We start from the raw sequence: 20865 nt of genomic DNA, 5'->3' as shown, positions 1-20865 counted from the left end.
TAGATTTTGTATGACTGATGATTGAACCACATTTTAACAAGAAAAGGCTTCTGCTGACGCCCATCTGCCATAAAGACATCTCAGCTTTACAGAATATCTTTGAGGAAACAAAATCAAATGCAGCAGAATTATGTTAAATTACAGAGGGGATACACAGGACCACAGTCTGAAAACTATACAGCCAAAAACACCCTTAGATTTTGGGCCCTACTTTGTTACAACAGACATCATATGGATTTATACAATAGGAAAATCCACTCAGAAAGGACCCCGTATCAGAAGTATTAATACCGACATAGTATTGGAAACCATTCAATAAGCATGTATGTAGTGTGAGTGTGTGCGTGTGCGTGTGCATGTGCGTGTGTGTGTGTGTGTGTGTGTTCTCACCTCAGCTGGGGAGCCTTTCTCTACAGATTTGATGATGGGGACTCTGTTTCTCTCTTCAAGCGTAAAGCCGGAGCCTCCATCACTGGGCCTTATCTGGAAAAAAAACAACACGTCTCCCATCAAAAAACCCCAAGCCAGCCGACCGAGACACTTTCACAGAGCACAAACACACACAACAGAAGCAGATACTGCTACGGACAGATAGCAGCCATGGTCGTATTTGCTCACGCCTTAGAAAAGAATGCTTACTGAGGTATAAAATGGACTTTTGCAGTGTTTTGACTTTTACTTCTCACAGCTGTGTGCTTCCTTATGATTTACTGTGCCTTTGGTTTGTTCCGAGTTGTGGGTACGTTATTTCAAAGTCATAGTATTTTAGACAGGATGGGGGCTAATCAATCAATAAGCCACCAAGGAGGACAATAAGCAGGCACTCACCAGGAGAGACTTGGAGATGACGTTCTCAACTATCTTCAGGTCGTGCTTCATAGGTTTGTGCTTGGTGTTGGAGCCCTCCATCTCCTCATCAGCGAAGAAACGAAACAACAAGGGCTCGTCCTTGAATTCACTCTTTTCCAACACTGAAGGAGGTAACAGCAAAGTCATAACGGAGTAAATGTCAGAAAAAGAAACAACTGACAATAAACTTGCTGAAAAATCATATTTCTGGCAACCAGTGTGTTTGAAAGTTTATACATCTTTTAACTGCTTTTAACCTCAACGGTATTATGTACTTTTGGCATTACTTTGACAACCAAATTGTAATGAAATTAATGGAAACCAATGGCCGTGCGGGAGGGCAGACAACCCTTTAACATTTTATAATCCAATTACAAATTAGATAATCATGTCATAGTATATGTGATTTTTTAAATCTAAAACATATAAAATCACTACAATTCACAATCAAACCATCATTACAATTCACATTCAAACCACATCAAATTAAAAAAAGGTCTAGTTCAGTGGCCCAGTCTGCCTATTGATGGTTTATTGAAAACCTGACTCTCTTGAGCGTTCATTCTTTTTTGGGCACAGTTGGAATATGTGCAACTCCTTACACTTAGAGAAACAGCATAATTATGGTGCTGTGCATAATTAGAATATATTGAAATGATTAATCAAGCATTTTTCATGACGTTAAGACTTTTGAACGTTATTAGTTGCATGCCAAATGCATCAAACCAAAGCAAAGCAGTGTAAGACTGTGTATCCCAATATGCACAAACACACATTGTGAGAGAAAGTGAGACCCCACTTTCATTGCATGAACCCAGTCTCCACAGTAACAAAATGCCTTCACATAGACTTGGTGAAGGAGTTTTGAAAAACAACCCTATTCTTCGTTCCACTCCAGATATAAGTGTAATAACCACATTATCAGGCCAAATAACGCACTCGCAGGAATGGCGAAATTATCCTGAAGGCTGTGCAAGTGAAAAGTGAAAGGTTTGATGGCTGGGACTGTTATGTTCTATAGATCTGCAGCTAATTTGTAGAGTGAGACTTGAACTGTGGGTAGTTTGGAGCAGTTACATCATGGAGGTACAAGGACACGCTGTGACTCATACTGTAGTGTGTATGATGTGGACTTTGGCAAGAGGGAGGAGCAGAGTTAAACAAGTCTGACTCGCATAAACAAACTGCAACCATCGCTACTGACCATTTTGCCCTTAAACTGAAAAACATCCATGTGTTAGCTGCCAAGTTCTCACAGCGAAGGCCAAACCTGCATGTGCCCTGCACTTTGTTACTTAAGTTCAGATGCACAAAAGTTAAGGATAGCATTCATACAGCCATAGCCCGAACCACACATACGAATGACAAATGCATTCATTGGATTGGAAATATGTTCTATTCCTGTAGCGAGTCAAAGGAATTATAAGTAGAAATGGAAAGAGAACAAGAGTGGTTGTGTTCTAAAACAGGATGCTAAATGCCAGGCGCCCTCCGTGCGGTTTCTCCAAAGCATTTGACTCTCATTTAGTAAATGATGGAGAGGATTCCACTGTTTGTGAACAGCAAACTTTTTGGAGTTTGTGGAAATCCTCTGCAGTGAAAGGTGCTGTACCGTGGTGCATGAAGCCATTGTCGCACAGCTCCACCCCCAAGATCAACGCTTCCTCCCTGGTTCTGCAGTCCCCCTGCACCAGAAGACACGGGAAAGAGAACGAGTGGGTGCAGAGGAGAGATGTTTAAGCATAATGAGTGGAAAGAGTAAACAAGTCAAGGGGGAAAAAGATAAAGACACAGAACAAAGGACATTGTATGTTTAGAGAGCAGACAAAATGTCACACTCCCCCCACCCCCCCTCGCCTCCTTTGTTCCTGCAACCAAAATCCCTTAGGCCAGCAGAGCCACTCCACTCCGCTCCATCTTGAACACAGCCAGAATCATGTCTAGACAGCAAAGTGTGACAGCTTTTGAAGTCGCACTGAAGAAGTCAGAGCTATTCCGCTGGCCTGGGTCAAACACATTCATATTCATATGGACTACCACACACATATGCACTTCTATGCACACACAAACATGTGATGTCTGCCATTGATTCTGTGGTGGTGGCCGTACACATTTCATTTCTTTGTTGTCATCCTGGACAGGACTATCAATCTGTCAACCTCAAAGCTTCCTGTCAAAGTCAATAAAGCTCAGGTGTCGAATCAGTTCTGCTTTCTCTCTTCGTTTCCTTTCGGCTCCGCTGAGAGCCTCAAGTCTGGTGGCAAGAAACGCTTTGTTGTCTCAGTTCCTTTCCTCTGTTGCACATTTGAGGTGGCCCGCAAAACGACATATACAACAATCGAATTGACATGTTTGAAGTTGTGCATTATTTCAGGAAAAACTTTTCACACATGTAAAACAAATCTAATTATTGATCCTTTTATTTACAATTTTGCCTTGAATCATTTATTTGAGCAAACACTTGGTTGACTGTTTACTATTTGATAATATCGTGATCAGACACCCACTGATATTTGATAAAAGATACCGTTAGTCATATTTGAAAGTGTATGAAGCTGAACCAGGGTTTACCTGTGCAATAAGCCAGTCTATGAGCTTGTTGGCCATCACCACTGATTTGTAGGTCCGCAAATGGTAGTCCTTATCCCTGGATTGGTAAGAAAAGCAGAACACTTAATGAGAAGGATGAGGAATACAAAATTCTACTTTCAAACTTAAACTGTGCCATGTTACTTTTCAACTCAGTGATTCACTTTCCCCATAATAAATCCAGATGTTGAACATGTGAAGTAGTAATTTCTTGGTCCATTTAAACACAAATAGCAATGAAGCCTAAAAGAGGGCTAATAATTCTAACTGTCAGAAAGGTGTGGTCACTTTTCAAGCTCTGGCAGTTGCGTCATAAATCTGTGTGAGTTTCTGGGAGTCGGTGACAGGAAAACACCATTCCTCTGAGCATGGCTGGTAACGGCCCCTGCTGTGTTTGGCCCTAGGGTGCCCCATGTCAGTCTGGTGTTGATGTTCCCAGTGTTACCCACACTGCCGCACAGGCCCCGAGAATGCCGTCTGAAATGGAGCTGTGACTTTTCCCATGAACACTGGGGGCTCCCCGGGGACGGAGCTGCAGGCCGGGAAAGTCCAGAACCACCGTGACTTACACCGCTCCACCACTTGCACCACATGCCAACACTCACTCAGACACACACATATACACACACACACAAACCGCACATACACATGCCTGTCTTGCACACAAGCAGCTCAGAGTAAAAAATGACATGTTCCAAACTGAAGTCCAATATCAGCTGTCTGGAGCTGTTCAAAATGTGAAGCATGAGAAGCGAAATGCTGCCCCGTTTCCTCCACAATGGAGCATTCTGTTGCGTAGCTGTGTTTGACAGCCTGAGTTGGTCTCTGATGATGACGATGGTGTTGGTATTAGCCGGTGAGGCACGCTGCCCTGCCGTCCCATGCATAAACCACTTGGACCAGAAGAGAAAAAGAAAAACCATGTTTTGTCCCTAAATGGGATAGTGGAGAAATGCAGACTGGAGCTAGAGCGGCTGGTGCACAGTGAGGCTGTCAGAGTGAAAAATGGGGGTAAACAGCGGTCCAGTGGGCAGCCATATGCCCGGCATGAGGAAACAGCAGTTTGAGGAGTAACAGAAGGAAAGGTCAGGGAGGTGGTTTTTAACTTGCCGTCTAAAGAGGAAAGTTTGCTTTGACATTTTGTTCGCAGTAAATGGATGACGAAGACAAACGTTGCATTTTCAAAGCATTCTTTGAAATATATTATGCAGGGGATGCTGAAAGTTCAAGATTTAATTAACTGTTTCAGTCTTGATGGATTACTCAAGTACAGTGCACCATATCGTTAGTTATTTTTTTTAAATCCTACACATCCATCCGTGAATAGTTTCTGGAGGTCTTATCAGCACAATGAAGAAAACGTGTTGATGTTTATCGACACAGAAATGTCGTTTTTTTTCCCTTCTGTGTGAAGATAATTTATGATTGACCTTTTCTGCATTGTGTGGGTTTGAAGCCTCTATATGTGCATTTAAAAATTGTTCTTCTTATTACATTTATACACAAACAAATGTGTGTACACAATATTCGCCTATAGTGGACTTTTCAAACGCATAATCAGATTCCCTGTAGCTTTCTTGTGAGGAAAGCTCAGTGTGAGGGGGGGAACAGAAGTTATGTGGGTGTGTGGAGGTGTGGGTGTATCTGGGTGTGGGGGTATGGGGGTTGCACGGTGTACGTTCCTCCCCCCTTTGTTTCATCTATCTCGCCCTGCCAGGACATTACACCTAATTAGGCAGGGGCTGGTTGCTCCAATTAAACTCTGGCATTCCCAGGCCCAGTGATGCATTGTACTGCTCTCAGTGAGAACACACTGCACAGATACGCTGGCTTACAACACACACACCTCTCGAGCAGCAAGAAGAGTTTTTACGTCAAGAGATTTGGCCTCAACACAAACGCCAGTGGGCTGAATGCTCTCTCACACACACACACATACACACACACACACTCCCTTTAGGCCTTTTAGTTGCTGGATCAAACGTAAATAAGGAGAAGGTACGATGCAAGAATACATGCAGGATCAGCGTGTCCCTTCCAGCTATGGCACAGTTTTGTTGGTGTGAAATTAAAGCTTTTCTGCGGGCCATTTGGAAAGTAGCATAAACAGGCAACCTTGATGCGGTACTTTGTGGCAAAACACATTAGCAGCCTGCTCCTCAAACACTGTTCAAATGGAGATTTAAAAAAACAACACAGAAAATCACTCCTATGAAATGAGATTGCTCCACTTCGAACCCTGTTCGACAAAGGGATGTTTCATCACATGTGCCAGAATTGCTCAAAAACACCTGTTTCACATTTGGGTTTCAGTGACTGTTTCATGGGCATGCCTTTGCATCTTTACACTAATTATCCCCTATAAGATAAATTAATGGGAGCTTATTTGTATTATTCCAAGTGTTTATCTGAATGACATAATGGCACACAGAACTCATTCAGATTTCAGTACTAACTTTGAAAACAACATTTTTGAACTTCAGATTTCCAAATGGCTATTTTGATCATGTTGTACGTTGAGGAATTGGAATCGATGTTTGTCTCCTGCAGCATGACTTTCTGTCAGGCCTTTGAGAGCACAAGATCAATAAATGTCGGTCACGCTCAGTGAAATGTGAATGACCTGCCCATTGTAACTGTGGCCACTTTAAAATGCTTTATAACAGGTATCAGGGTATTTGTATCTGTGATCCACTTACTAGCTTTTTCTGAGCCTTCAATCGTACTACACGATTTCATCCGAAAAATAAAGTGTGCTTAGTTTTCATGGCAATGTATTTGTCATCATACACAGGGCCAGCAATTTCGCCCATTGCACTTTTGGAACTTCTCGTCCGTGTTGGCTTCAAGTTAATGCTTGACCAAGAACAATGCTGATGCTGACCATCTGATAGGTTGAAAGCTCCCTGAAAAGCCATTAAGAGGGCTAGCAAGGGCTAGTGATTTGGAATTGCTTCTACACTACTACTACTACTACTTCTACTACTACAACAAATATTTCCAGAAGGAGACCATGCCTCTGTCACTTTTCACGTTGTGCCATTTTCCGAAAGGCTATTAAATGCTGAAAATGAACTCTCAAAAGCACTAAGAGAAATTCCTCCCGATGTTGGCCATTTATCCGTGTCACAAATTACCCAGACAACTTCTAACATGATAGACTCAATCTTACTTACTGCCCCATCACTGATACCAGGCAGATAAAACCTACCAAGCTGGATCACCCACATGCCCTGCCGCACTCCATCACCATCTTTGCCGACTACTCCCAAGTCAGTTCCTCTTTTTTTTTTTCTTTACTGAGCTTTTTATAAGTAAAAGCCAGGTGTTAAGCTATTGGGGCCCCACCTGGCTGGGTTGCAATAGAGTGGAAAAGAAAATGGCTGCCTACCTGATGACAGGAGTGAAGAGGCTGTGAAGACGGCAGAAGAGTCGAACGCCCTAAGAAAAATAAGCAAGACGCTTTTGATTAGGTGAATGGCAAGTGTGTCAAATGTGATTTATATTAAATTAAGCTCCGCTGTTACCTTAGATATGACGTCATGCATGTCACTTCTGGGGTGGTAGGTGCCATCGTCGTAGCGAAAGCGGTACAGTACAGGCTCAGGTTTGAACTGGTGTTTGTCCGTGACTAAAAATGCAATTCAAAACATAAGCAGGTTTCTGAAAGGAGAAGTGCCCAGGATGAAAGATGGAAGAAAAAAAAAGTTTCAAAACTTAAGGGGGCATTATTCATATTGCGTTAAATTTGAAAAGTATAAGAGGTTTAAAAACATATTCAAGCCAAGCAAGACTGCATGGTGAAACAAGCTTTCCAGACAAGAGGAAGACTCAAACCTCATACAGAGTGGTCACAGATAACACAGCTGCTCAGAGCGCTCTGCTCCTCTTGCTTTAGGGGACTTTGTTGAAGGCCCTCCAAAACAGTAATAACAGTTGGCTCTGTATTCTTGGCCGCAGCCATGAGAGTTACATTAAAGGTTTTTATGAAAAGATATTCTCTCATTTTTCACATGGGCATTTCAAACAGCACTGTGAGAGAGCTCCGAGGGGCTCGGAGTTATTCCTCTGTGTCAGGAACAGCTCTAAAGCCCAATCTCATTTCTCTGTGAGGAAGCAATAAAGCACCCCCGAGTGATTTAAGATACAACTTGGCTTGGGGCCCTACTCTTTTGAGGAAGAAGAAAAAAGAAAAAAAATGCAGAGCAGTTTGCGCCATTTGGTGTGAATGCAAAAGCCTTAGCCATCTTAAGGTTCATGCACCAAATACACTTGTTACCCAAAGCCACGGAACAGACAATGAGCAAATATTTCACAAACATTACGGCAAGAGGAGATTAACATTCATAATCCCTTACCTAAACATTGTGTCAAGGGAGTGGGACACCTGCTAAGACATACGTAAATAAAACATCTGCACTGTAGGCTCAAGCCAGGGAGTGAAAATATTGTGAAACTGCTTGCTGAATGAGAAACATTCACTAGACGTGGCAATAGGTTAGGTCAGGCAATGACAGGCATTTGCATGCACTATACTGTGTAGCACAAAGTAACTTAGACTGTGGTATATTTGGTTATAGATATGGAACAGCAAAGGATGATGAAGAAGGTCTTAGTGGGGAAAAAGGAAAGGAGAAAATTGAGAGAACTAACCATGGTGGATGATTCCATTCTCCAGCAGAGCTTGACCCAAGTGAACCCCTTCCTCTGGGTTGCCTGTCTCACCAATTTCCATTAGCCAAGACACAAACTCACTGGGGAAACACAAAAGGCAACACTGACATAATAGCGCACATACTCACTCAGGGATAACACAACAAACGTACACAAAACCCCCAAGGGGAAATCCCATCACTCTTGAAAAGAGAAAGTGTGTGTTCAGTGGAGAGAGCTTTGAATTAATCCTCAATAATCTGTAAATTGGAAAAAGTGGTGGCCTTTGTGGAGACTAAGGCAACAAACACAATCTTGGTGAAGAGGGATGATATATTTACTGCTGGGGCCACATCTGTCCAGCAGGTTTTAGTTTGTGTTTGGTCGAGTTCAACTTAATTTATTTTATACACACGATGAAACACGATGAAATCCAAACTATTTAATTGAATCTCGGGAAGTTCATGATGGAAAATAAATGATAATTTTGTTCTGCATCATTTACAACTGGAAAGAGGAAACAGACCAACTCCCAGGAAAACAAACATAGCATCCGATCTTCTGAGGGGGCCCAAATGACCTAAACGGAATAATTCTCCATAATTTAAAAACTGAGAGAGAGAGCAAGAGGAGAAAATAAAGAAGGACTTAGAGGGTTGAGGCCAAAGTTGCAGTAGCCTATCCGATTAAATCACAGATGTCTCGTCTCCCTATAGCAGACAAACAAACACAGCCAGCAGCACCACCGGATTTCTGTGGAATTCACTTGCAGGCCATGGCGGTGGTGGTCGGGTTTCCGCGTGGAGCCAACTGGGGCAATTACAAATGTTTTCAGAGAAACAACTGCCCAAACACCCCACCTCCGTCACTCTTTAACCACTCATCCGTGGCGTCTTTTCTCTACGCAACAGACCACAGGGGAAAAACACAAGTCTACAACAACGTCAATTTGTCAACCTCTGCACCTTAGCCATGGAAGGAAAAACACCATGAAAGTTTGGACTGTGAAGTTCTCATGGCCTGAAGAGACACTTTCACGCAATTAAAATCTACATGTGAACGGGGCAAAATGTACCAAATCAAAACATCCCAATATTTAAGACGTATTTGTGTACATATCGATCATTTGAGAGTACGACTAATGGTGTTTGGTAATACATGTTTCACTTCCTTGAATTCAGCCTTCATTAATGGGCCTCAAGTTAACTTATTGCTGCAAGCGATGGATCACTTTATGAATGCCAAAGTTAGAAATGTTTTGGTTATTGAGAGTTAGATGAGAAGAGCAATACCACTCACATATGTCTGCTCAAGATGAAGCTACTGCCAGTAGCCAGTTAGCTTAGTTTAGCAGCTAGCCTGGTTCCGTTGGTAACAGGTAACAAAATATGCTTAGCAGCATCTCTAAAGCTCATTAATTATTTAATTAATTAGTCTAATTTACACAAAAGTGTGAACTTGACAAGTGGTCTTACTATGTATTTGTACAGACTAAATAAACAATATAACGTGTAAACTAGTGAACTATGGAGGTGCTAGTAGGTGGAATTTATTCCCCTGAGAGAGAGCCAATAAGCGTATTTCCCTAAAATGTCAAACTATTGCTTTAAGTTTCTCTACACCACTACATTAAGATAATCAAATCCCAGACAGTATCTACTTTCATACAATACTGTGTAAGGGGCTGAGGGGCCGGGTTATTAGAGGCATCTCCATTGCAGCTAGAGGGCTCCACCCATTCCTTCAGGAGAGCATTGGGATCAGGTGTGGGAAGGGACACACCTGGAGCTCATCTCCTCGTCAGGGAGGGGAACAAACGTCAAGCAGGGAAGCTGATCAGGAGACATGCTTAGAGAGAGAGAGGAGTAGAGTGGCTGCGCCCTGAGAGCACCAGGGTTGGGGAGTTGAGGTCGGTAAGTCAGCTAGCGACCTGGCTGAAAGAGTTTAATTTTGTGGTTTCCAGTTTTTTTTTGTTACTTGGAGTTTTGTTTGAAAGACTACGGAGCTGACTGCCACTTTTTTCAGTGTTCTCCGTACCCTTCTGTTACAATTGGTACTGTATATTAACTGATGTATGAATATACCTCCCTGTTCTATGTCTGAAATGCTGTCTACATCCACATTCAGAAGCAGCAGTTTTTTCTTTTATTCACCTTCTTCTTAAATTTAACATTCGTGTGAGCAGATGGCGCAAAAGGTGAATGCCAAGTAACGTCAAAAAGAGAGCGGAGGCTGACAAAGACAAAGAGCATTTCTTGCAGGGTGTCTAACCTTTTTGTTGAGCTTTCAAAGGGCTTTTCTTCAACATATCACAACGAGCAGACACTATTGTCTGTCATGTGCAGAAAAGACACACTTTGAATTGCTTTTGTTTTTCCGTTTATTCCAGATTTAAAATGGGATCATTATAACTGCAAGCTAGGTGGCTGTCGCACACATTTTCTTTGATGAATTACACTGTCACTGGAACCAAACCACAAATGTGATTGTACGACTTAAAGGGGAGGAGCTCGGGACCCAAAAATAGCCTTTGGCTTGAAAAAACTAAACAAGAGAGAGAGAGGAGGTGTGGAAAAAGAATAAAGGCAAAGTATTTCACAATGGAGGGAGCGGGTTGAGTTGAAGCCATAGGCAATGTGGCTTTCATCAGAGACATCCATCCTGGTTCCAATTCACCAATTACGCACACATGTAATCATCTCCATGATCGTTTCAGACAGGGGAAGTACAGAGGGGCTAGAGATGTCGCTTCCCCCACAAGTGGTCATCCAGGTGTTGGCCAAGTTGTGTGTATAGAGGGATAGGTTTCCAAAGGGAGCTTCCCTGAGTGGCTTTCTCACCATATGATCTCTTCAGACTCAAGGAGGTGCCCATATATGACCAACGTTTGATCCTTTTAATCTTTTCAGCCGACAGATCCATTCCTCCTCCAGACCGCAAGGGATCTGGTGTTGTCTGCATGCACCAAAGGAGAAAGTAATTCCTCATTCCCGACCACCGTCCTATGTAACATGGCCACAACTATGCCCAATTGGACTTTTTGGTTGTTTTTTTTTCTCTTTCCATGCTTTTAAAAATAACAGGGATTTTGAACTGACTATTTAAGCTTTGGTGATTACCAGTCACAAAACATCTCTTTAGAACATTTTAACGAATGGAAAACATGGCTCATTCTGAAAAGTAGTGTGGCGTTTACAAGGCAAATTTGTTTGAGTCAAGATAGGGGCACGGTTAATATAACATCCAACCAACACTGTCTCACAAAACTATTTTATTCCCAACCCTTTTTAAATTGCATAGTGTCATCACCCTATTAAAAAAAGCTGTCCCATAGAATTTTTATTTTCAAGCACGGAGAGCTCTTCTGCTGCAGCCAGATGGTTGTAGATTTTATTATACTGATCCAGTTTTGTCACCTTTTAAATCTCACTGTGTGCTTCCCACAAAGGCCTGCAATGTGGCAGGAATGGACTGAGGTTGGGATTGAGGTTATAGGTTTGTGCGTTTATTCAATTCAGGAGTGAAAGAGGTGTGACATCCCATCAAGATTTCCTGTAAAAAGAATATTATATCCCAGCAGGTAGTTTGGTGATCACATTTCTGGTTCTGATGAACATCAATGATGGGAGTTACAGTCCGTGCCCACGACATATTTACATTTTAATTCTAAATTTAAAGAGTGTTTCTGGACACTAAACTGCAATTTCAAAACCAACTTTAGTACTAATTTACTGTTTAAGAACCTCGCAAGACGATATGACAGCAAGACATCTACATCTTACATGATGAAAGCAAAATACCGAAATGGGGGCATCAACTCATGCATGCTAAAATAGCTCAAGGACAGGATTTGGAGTTAAGCTTTACAGTAAATATTCTCAACTATCAACAGAGGATAGATAGGCATATTTAGACTCATAAAAAGTAAACATGGAAGGACAGTATGTTGGCATAGCTAAACTGTGGAAACTCAAGGACAAGAGGAAATGATGAACATGTTACAAAGACACACACACAGCTGCTTTATGGTATAATGGGCCCTTTACTGCAGTTACCTCATGGATTCCTCAGCAGTAAGCTGATTGTAATCTAACATGGGCAATGGAGAAAGCGGGCAGTCATCTGAGCGGCACAGGGATATCTCCCTGTGATTTACGGCTGGCATTCAATGGCCGATCCGTCCCCAGACACCACACCAATAATCCTTGAATAAGATTCATGGGCTAAATCTGGCTGGATTTGATTTTCCCATGACTGAGACTACAGGCATACATAACACAGAGCCGCCTGAACAAAAAGCACTGACGCTTTCATTTTCCCAGCTGCTGTCTTTAGAAATGCTTGCCCATTTAAGAATTTAAATCTGGGATGGATTGATTGATCTATGTTGCAATAGTGTAATCTGTATAATCTACCAGATGATGTAGGTGCTAATAGTATTGATTTCACACTGTACAAAGACTCTCTGTCTACTTGTATATCTGCAATTACAAAGAATTAGATATTCATTCTGGTTTATCTCACGGCACAGTCATCCACTCTGACTCTCCCTCACAGCTACACAGCTCAAACTGATGTGACACAGAGGAACCCAATACTCAGCAGCTTCCTCACTGGACAAATCAATGTGGCGAGGTTAGCGGCAAGAATCTTACCTTCCCAGGAAGCACTTGGGGAAGGTGGTGAGCTTGCGTTTACGGTCCTTAATAAGGTTACCCTTGGCCATGAGGTGGTACAGTTTCTCTCCCTTCTCTGACACCATCACCCACGTATCCTGCTCCATGCCGAGCGTCAGACCTATGCAGCACGGGAGGAAAGAAGGGAGGGTGCAAAAAAGCCTGTCAATATCTTGGCATTAACAATCTTTGCACTCAGCTCCTAGACTAGAGGTGACACTGATTACTAGCTGGAGAAGGTTAATGTCTCCTAATTTGACAAGATAAATAGCAATGTCTTTCAGTGTCTGTGCTAATATTCTTGGAAACAATGACTGACACCATGAAGAGATGATCGTGTACACAATCTCAAAATGGGTACGATAAGACACCGAAAATTATACTTTTCCTTGTCGGAATGACAACCTGCTAATCTGTTTTAACACCCTTAATTGTGTTAGCAATGATACACACAATATCACCGCATCCCTCGCTTTTTTTTTTCTTTCACTCTTGGATGCAGATTCCACAACTAAATGGTTGGTATTTCCCCTCCTTTTATATTAATACTCTGTATTAATTTATCCAAATACAGCATATATTCACAGCTATTTGATTCAAGACAGATGTTGAGAAGAAACAATAAAAGGGGAAATGAGTTTCCCTAACTGACCACCGCACCCCACCCTGATACATTAAAGCGCCTTCTTACTTTTTCTCCGCTCCCTCTCTTTCATGATGGCCTCCAGCCACTCCTGCTTCTCCTCCGGGGTCTTGGCCATGCAGACGAACCACTTGTTTTTGGCCGTGTTGTGGATCTTCCAGCCGTTGTTTACTATGTTCCCGCTGCTGTGGTAGTCAGCTGTAACGCAGACATGAGATTGGCTTCACTGCTGTTATAAAGTCCTCTACTTGCAAGGGGTGGATCGCCGCAAATCAAATTTGTATTTAACTCATTTAGGCTCAGAGTAATTTGACATGTTTGAAGGGGCGGGCAATCAATCAGCAGTTCAAAACACAGCAATAACATGAGACACAACTCCAGTGACTTGCTTCAGAGAAAATACAAAAATAAAATAACGTTGTGATAGCAACACGAAGGCAACGAGAAAGAACAGGAAATAAGCCAGAACAGACGAGACATATAGAGCGTTCTTATACAGTAGTGTGCAGCCTCTTTTCCCCAAACATTCATCATACAACTATTGAGAGTAAAGTACTCTAGTTCAGTGCAAACACTCAATGTGGGCTCATTTTCACAGCTCTAGTGCCGGCCCTACCTTCTCTATTGAGTGCTTCATTGATTATCGCTCTTCTCCTTTAATGAGATAAAAGAGAGTACACACAATCAGAAGAAGAACCACCCATCAGCATTATTCAATGCTGAGTGTTCAGAATAGTCCACAGAGATGGAGACTACTTGTGATTCACCTTCTACACTCAAATATAGAACCTAAGAATGTTAAAAACCCAAAGCAAATGGACATGAACTCTTAACCGTAAATTGAATCGCTGACATTATTTCCCTCTTTTCGGAAACATTTCAAATGCTTCACTGCCTGACCTCTGATTTTCTCCCTCCACGGGTGTAACAGAAAGCAAACCATTACAATCATCAATTACAATCAATCTAAAAGCATCTACACTGTGGTGTCCTTTTTATGGTATGCCTCAAGGGCGTATTTCAACCTTTGGCAGCAAGTGTGTGCCTGGGAAAAAGTCAGGGCGCTTTCATTTTGTAGGAATCCAAGTTAAAATACTCCTGTCGACCCAGATTTCAGATTGAGATCTCCCGCCTGTGGTGCAGAACACCCAGGAGTTACTGCACCGCTGCCTGCCTCACGTGTTTATCCTCCCTCTCCGGACCCAAACCCATCCACCTCTCACCAAAAGCACCCAATAGTATGGCCCATCTAGGTCTGTTCGAGAGAAAATTATGGCATCTACAAATATAAATGATAATCAGTGGCTATGTGAGGCCAAGAGACACAAGGGCTCAAGTTCACCAAGTACCAGCAGCAGCACAGTCCCAAGAACATGTAACTATAGAAAATAATGTTTATAGGTAAATCTTGTTTTTCCATCGGTAAACCAAGTATAAAATCACATGTTGTAAAGGTTCCTGTGGGGGTTATTATGGCATATCTTTAAACCGCAGCAATGCTGAAATAAAAAATGAGCGTTCGAAAGCCAGAAAGAGAAAATATAATTTTGTCCAAAATAAATGTATTTTTTCACAGGACCACTCACCCGTGCCATCATCCACATTTTCCACCTCCATCACCTCCGTGTTGATTCTCCCTCTGAACAGGTAGCGCGGACCCTCTGTGGCCGTCTTGCTGTTTTTTAAACGCCTGGGATGGAGAGAAGCAAACAAATCATGTCATGTTATTGCTTACTGAGTAATTAGTATCACTCACAGTTCATTCAAGAGGCTAACTATAATCATCTGATGTTTGTCTACGTGTACTAACCACATAAGAGAGGACAATGCATCTAATTTAGATTAGTAAAGGTCAGGGCAAAACACTTTTTACTTTATTTTTCTTTATTTAGTAAATTAATGGATCTGTTTAATGCACTCCCTGCATGCATTACACTTTATACAGCACATGCAGTAAAAAGAAAAATCTAAACAGATGGCAACTTGGTTCGTGCCAAAAAGCACATACAATGGATGTAGCATTATTGTTAGCAACTGCATGTGTAGCTTGCCTGCAGAAGCACAACAATGGTCAGCAATCAGCAAGAGTTTCCTGACTCAACTCAACGGATCATAATAAATGCCATATCATTTAGTATACTTCCTTACAAACTACCTAAAAGATAAATCTACCAGAAAAAGGAGTCCACAGTTGGTGGTTGGTATTCCCACCTAGACTAATCACATGTCGCCATTTCCCCAAGTTAAAAAAATAAATCCCAAATCCTTCTGTCACGGGTCTCCTCTACTGCATGACTTCTTTCAACTCCCTCACAAAAAAGTGAAATGCTTCTCACAGTGCAATGCTCTCTTTTCTTTAGCAAAGTAAAGGAACTTGCACAAGGACTTATTCATAAAGTTACAATGTTATGTAGGAGTACACAGATGGAGGGGACATTTTAATTAGCATAAACAATATTTGTATTCGGTCTCTTCAAAAAATACACACTGTAATAAGAATTGAAATGTATCTTCTGATTTGTGGATTTTGCCAGTAGTGTAATAAATAACAGAGGGTCAAGACACCTGTTTTTCTTCTTGCAGTAGACCAGAAGCTTGTCAAACAGGAAGAAAATCCTCTCTTGTATGTTTCCAGCAGAAATCTTCAAGAGGATACCGTGCATGAGCATCTCCGTGCATGTATCTGTGATATTGGAGCCCTGCAAACAGACATGTGAGCAAAAGGTCAAACGGGAAAAAAAGAGAGTGAAACAGATGCTTGGACATAGATTGACACACAGGAATGCAGGAAACAAGGTATTCAAACTAGCAAATCATTTGAATGTGATTTTTTTTTATCTGAAAGAGAAAGTTTCTACAAATTAATTCTATACCATTCAATGTTCACACATAGTGACTGAACAGGAGGAGGGATTACAAAGCCCAGCCTTTCCTGTTCCCTCTCTCAGGGGTCTGTAAAAACACTCCGTGCTTCCTCGGAGCCGATTGCTGTGGGACTTTAAAATGCACAGCCGTTAATAGCTTCTATAGAATAACATCCCGTCCACTCAAACCATGTGTTGCATTGTCGCGCCTGGCCACCACATTGGTTGGGGTTCCTGCTGCAAGTGATAAAGTGTGCTGTCTTTCCCCTTACCTTGCCTGCTCTGGGAATTTATGTACCACGTTTGATCGGCCCTTCAGAGCTAAAAATAACTCCCTGGCGCACAGAGCCGGAAAATGTGCTAAGCATTTCCTCCTGCTGGAGACATTAGTGGGCCAAAACTTATCCCGCTTTTTCCTTCTTTCGCTCCTCGCCCTTTTCATCCTCCTCCTCCCTTCCCTTGTGCCAATCAACCCTCACTCTCTTCCTCTCCCATTGATTCCTCTGTCTATTCTCTTTCATTCCTTCCTCCACACTTTTTTTTTTTTGGTCTCCCACTCTTTCAGCAGCCTTTTAACTCCTCAGTTCATAACCAGATGTTAAACTAATTTGCAGCCAGTGAATGTGTGAACACCAAACATGGAAACTTGTCCTGGTCACTTGAAGGGGCCAATTGCAACATCACAGTAGTCCAGACTATACGCCGCATTTCCCAAATAGAAGTACTAACACTTCCCATTTGTGTTTCGAGCGTTTTTCAGAGAACCCTCTGCCCATTTACTTTTTTTGTTGCAGCCTTCTTTAGATTTTTCTATTTCTCTGCAGCATTTTTCTATCACTCAACACTAATCTTGTTACAGCCAAAGCTCCACAGAGGGAGTACTCAGAAACTTGAGCAACACTTTAAACCCTCAGTCATCTGTTTCATCTAAATTTCAACCCTCTATTTTTATAGCCAGACAACAGCCAGACATAACAACTGCAGAAATGGATAAAAAATTAGGACGGACAAAGCAGAATATTCCAGTAAACAAGGGAAAAGTGTGGTGGACAAATGTATATTAAACTCTAAAGTGGTATTTGTCAATTGGTAATTAAAGTAAGTTTTAAGAACTCTAATTAAACTCAAACTCAAACGAGAAAGTCAAACACAACTACCCACTGCTCTAAAATTAACATATTTCTATGGCACAGTGACAAAACACAGACACTTGCAACACAAACCAACTGGTAATCACCGCCCTGACAAATGCTGGCAGTCGTCACCATGGTGACCACTGCGGGCCATCGCCCTGTCTCTCCCACGCGAGGTGAACCTGCCAGGGTGCCCCAGGGCAGCCAGCTGTGGAGCAGGTCAGCGCTAACAAGCAATCAGCCCGGGCGTAGCAGCAGGAACGGAAAAACAGCATCTCCCACAAACACTCCTCATCCCTCCATCATTCCTCAGACACCCACAGAGAAATGCAAGATGCAACCATCCCTACGCCAGCTCTCCTTTTCCCACTTTTCTTTATACAGCTCGCCTCTCTTCTTAGTTCCATGTCATTTAGCCTGGCGTGCAGCAGTCAGAGGATCCTGCTCCAGAGTGAGCTAATGTTTACAATTAATAAAAAAGTGCTGAGGGGAAACCGCAGAGTAGCTACAGCCAGGACCATGTCGAGTGCAAGATATGTCACCGCACCCAACAGTAAGACTCACTCGGATCACAATGTTCTTAAGACTTTTCGTGTGTGATTTTGTATGTATACAGGACTAGGACTTTTTTTGTCATAAACATTAGCCAACTATTTTTGTTGCTGCAGTATATTTTAGTATGAAGCAAAAACAACATACTAAATACTACATTTCTAAATGCCCTGCTAATACTAAAACAACACATTCATAGAAACCTGACCACTGATTTCTCTTTCCAACCACCACGAGGCCAACTGGCCCCTTATTAAAGGCATCGAAGAACGCAGGCAGAAAACTAATCTAAAAGGCAACCCTCCAGACCAAGAAGTTCGGTCTACCTGATGATGATTGAATCGGTGACCCTTAAGCGTGACGGCTTTAATCACAGGCTCATCCAGGAGGAAAGAATTTGACCATTGTAAAAACAAGTCATTGTTCCCAGAGAGAACAAGAAAGCTTCATAGGCTGACGAAAGTCACGGCACTTGGAATGCATTGCTGGCATCGGACTAAGTGGCTTTAAATATGTCATGACTTTGAGCTTTGACAGGGGGAAAGCTCAGCTCTGTTTCAAAAAATGAATAACCTACAAGCCAAGTCTGACTGCATAGCAGGACAGTCAATGCAGCCATTTAAATAGAATTTACTGGGTGAGATTAAATCATTCAACACAGTGTATACAGTTCATTTGAGACCCACCTCCCAGCCCTCGATATGGGACTGCCATTCCTCCAAAATCTCCAACTTCTCCATCTGTCTCTTGGCCTCGTTGATGCTGGAGCACACAGCCTTCATCACCTGCAGAGACTCCTGCACCAGGACGTAGTCGTTGTGCTTCTTAGGGGTCCTTTTCAGCAGCTCCTGCAGATGCAAATGCCACACAAAGTCTCATATGAAAAACTAGTTACGTGACAATAGAGACACACACATTCCCATTATTGCAACTAAACTACTTTAAAATCAAATGTGTGGCAAATACAACTCTTAAAACATATTTACACATGCAAACAATGATAGAAAAATATGTTCAAATAAGTTCACACTCCACAAGTGCTTACCTTCCAGTGGTTCCTGAGTTAAGTGGTTAAAACCCTGCTACTGTATGCCACGGTCTAGCAAAAGCAATCTCTGAGTCTATAGTCTAAACACTGTCTTTCAATATGTCAGTGACTACATGGAAGACGTACACTGTTCTGGATAAATCTGCAGCCAGTGCTGGCTATCTTTGTCATTTCAGAGCGGGAGCCTCTGGCAGCTGGGAGACTTCAAATGGCAGAGCATCAGATTACCCCCTTATTATTATTACTACTACATCTCTGTGCCCGCGCTGGTGGCTGTTTAGAGAACGCATGGGTGAATTAATAGATCATAACAAGACGAATGAGATGGGACAGCTCAGATCACAGACTCAAACGAGACTTTGAAAGTGTATTTAATTTCGCACACGTTTCACGTTGGGAAATGGAATATTTCAGAACTAACAACTGAGAGTGCCGGTATGAATGAGCCCAGTCAAAGTGTCCGAATGCACAGCTGGCTTAGGAAGGTGATGATAGGTCTTGTGTTATTTCTACGATGTGGCTGTGCTGGGGAACTAAAACAAAGAGCAGACGTGTCAGAATATGAGACCGGTGTTTCATTAGCGAGGGAGCAGTTGATGTGAATAGGACTAGACAACCCTAACTAATGACTAGGTGGTGGTGAGTGAAACGAGGAGTAGAAGGTGCACTACAGAGGGTGTGGTACCTCTATAATACATGGTTATCGTGCACAAGACCATACTCACTCGGAGCAGCAATGGGTACTTGCAGATCCTCTGTATAGGAGCTACCAGGTAACCCTCCAGCGGGACCTCCGTGTTTTTCCTGCCTCCCAGCAACATGCAGTTCTGCAGGAGAGGAGAGGAGCTTTAACAAGGCTGAAGCCAGCAGCTCTGTGAGGCTGTAATGCTCATTGGAAAGAACACCCACTTTTCTTCTTGATTTTAGAAATTGTAGGGAATGAAATGTAATAATTTAACAGAGTGAAAGAATAAAGGTCTTTGGGAAAAAATATGAAATGGGTTCATCAGCAGCATCAGCAGTATTGCTCGACGGTAAGGGTTGCCAGGTTGTCATTGGCAAACATTTTGAGGAGTTAGCAACGAATTATTGGCCTTTGGTTGCCATCAGTGTTAACCACTTTTTAACTTGTAAAAAATATGGACAGCACACAGGTAAATATTTGTGTCTCTTCAGTTGTATGTAAGAAATCAGCTGTCTCAGTAGACTCAAGCTTCTATTCTTCAATTATTATTATTTTCATCATTAAGCTGTCGTATAGTCTCAAAATATAAAGTGACTAAAAATGGCAACCATAATTTCAGTTTCGCAAGTCTGTAGGCTTCATCCTCAGGGACTATGAACGTCTGTACAAAAATTCATGCCAATCCAACCAATAGTTGTTAAAATATATCTGAAAATAAGTGGTGGACCGACCCACAGACCAACATCGCCATCCCGAAATTTCGATTTACCATAAGCTAAGAGATAATCTTGGCTTTCAGTCAATCAAAGGGACCCTTACCTTCATGTGGTACGATACAGGTTATAAGGTCAACTGCTTCTATTCACTCTCACCTCCCTCTCACCTGAAATATCAACGAGGTGCCGGATTACAGCGTAAACAATAAGCCAGGCTTCATGGCAGCCAGTTGACCAAAAGTTTAGTGGAGGTTAGCAGATATCCTCACCCTCGTCATTGCAAGGCTGAGGAGGTGACCTGAGGTATATTAGGCCATAGCTAATTGTAGGTTGGAAGGTAACACGAGACCCATATAGCCCATATGGAAGGTTAGGTCACCAAAAGGTTAAGGCTATAAAGGCGCCATTAAATTTAAAGTCAATTCACATCTTTACCTCCTCTGGTTTCCTAGATTAA

General features: G+C 42.2%; 1 protein-coding gene across 3 annotated transcripts in view; it reads right to left on the bottom strand.

Annotated features, from left to right (window-relative positions):
* prex2 (phosphatidylinositol-3,4,5-trisphosphate-dependent Rac exchange factor 2) overlaps nt 1–20865 on the bottom strand; it is a gene marked incomplete at its 5' end in the record, with an annotated part of 81175 nt that overhangs the window by 42838 nt on the left and 17472 nt on the right. For all 3 annotated transcript variants that reach the window (XM_079234165.1, XM_079234166.1, XM_079234167.1), the window contains 13 exons: nt 391–483; nt 829–971; nt 2462–2534; nt 3421–3496; nt 6830–6879; nt 6966–7069; nt 8092–8192; nt 12747–12888; nt 13459–13608; nt 14997–15100; nt 15976–16109; nt 18646–18807; nt 19733–19834. In XM_079234165.1, coding sequence (XP_079090291.1) covers nt 391–483; nt 829–971; nt 2462–2534; nt 3421–3496; nt 6830–6879; nt 6966–7069; nt 8092–8192; nt 12747–12888; nt 13459–13608; nt 14997–15100; nt 15976–16109; nt 18646–18807; nt 19733–19834 — 1434 coding nt within the window. The remainder of the gene's footprint in view (nt 1–390; nt 484–828; nt 972–2461; nt 2535–3420; nt 3497–6829; nt 6880–6965; nt 7070–8091; nt 8193–12746; nt 12889–13458; nt 13609–14996; nt 15101–15975; nt 16110–18645; nt 18808–19732; nt 19835–20865) is intronic.

Source organism: Taurulus bubalis (genome assembly GCF_910589615.1).
Source record: "Taurulus bubalis genome assembly, chromosome: 18".
Lineage (NCBI taxonomy): Eukaryota > Metazoa > Chordata > Actinopteri > Perciformes > Cottidae > Taurulus > Taurulus bubalis.
The sequence above is the reverse complement of the archived record's forward strand: the minus strand, read 5'-3'. Positions and strand labels throughout refer to the sequence as shown.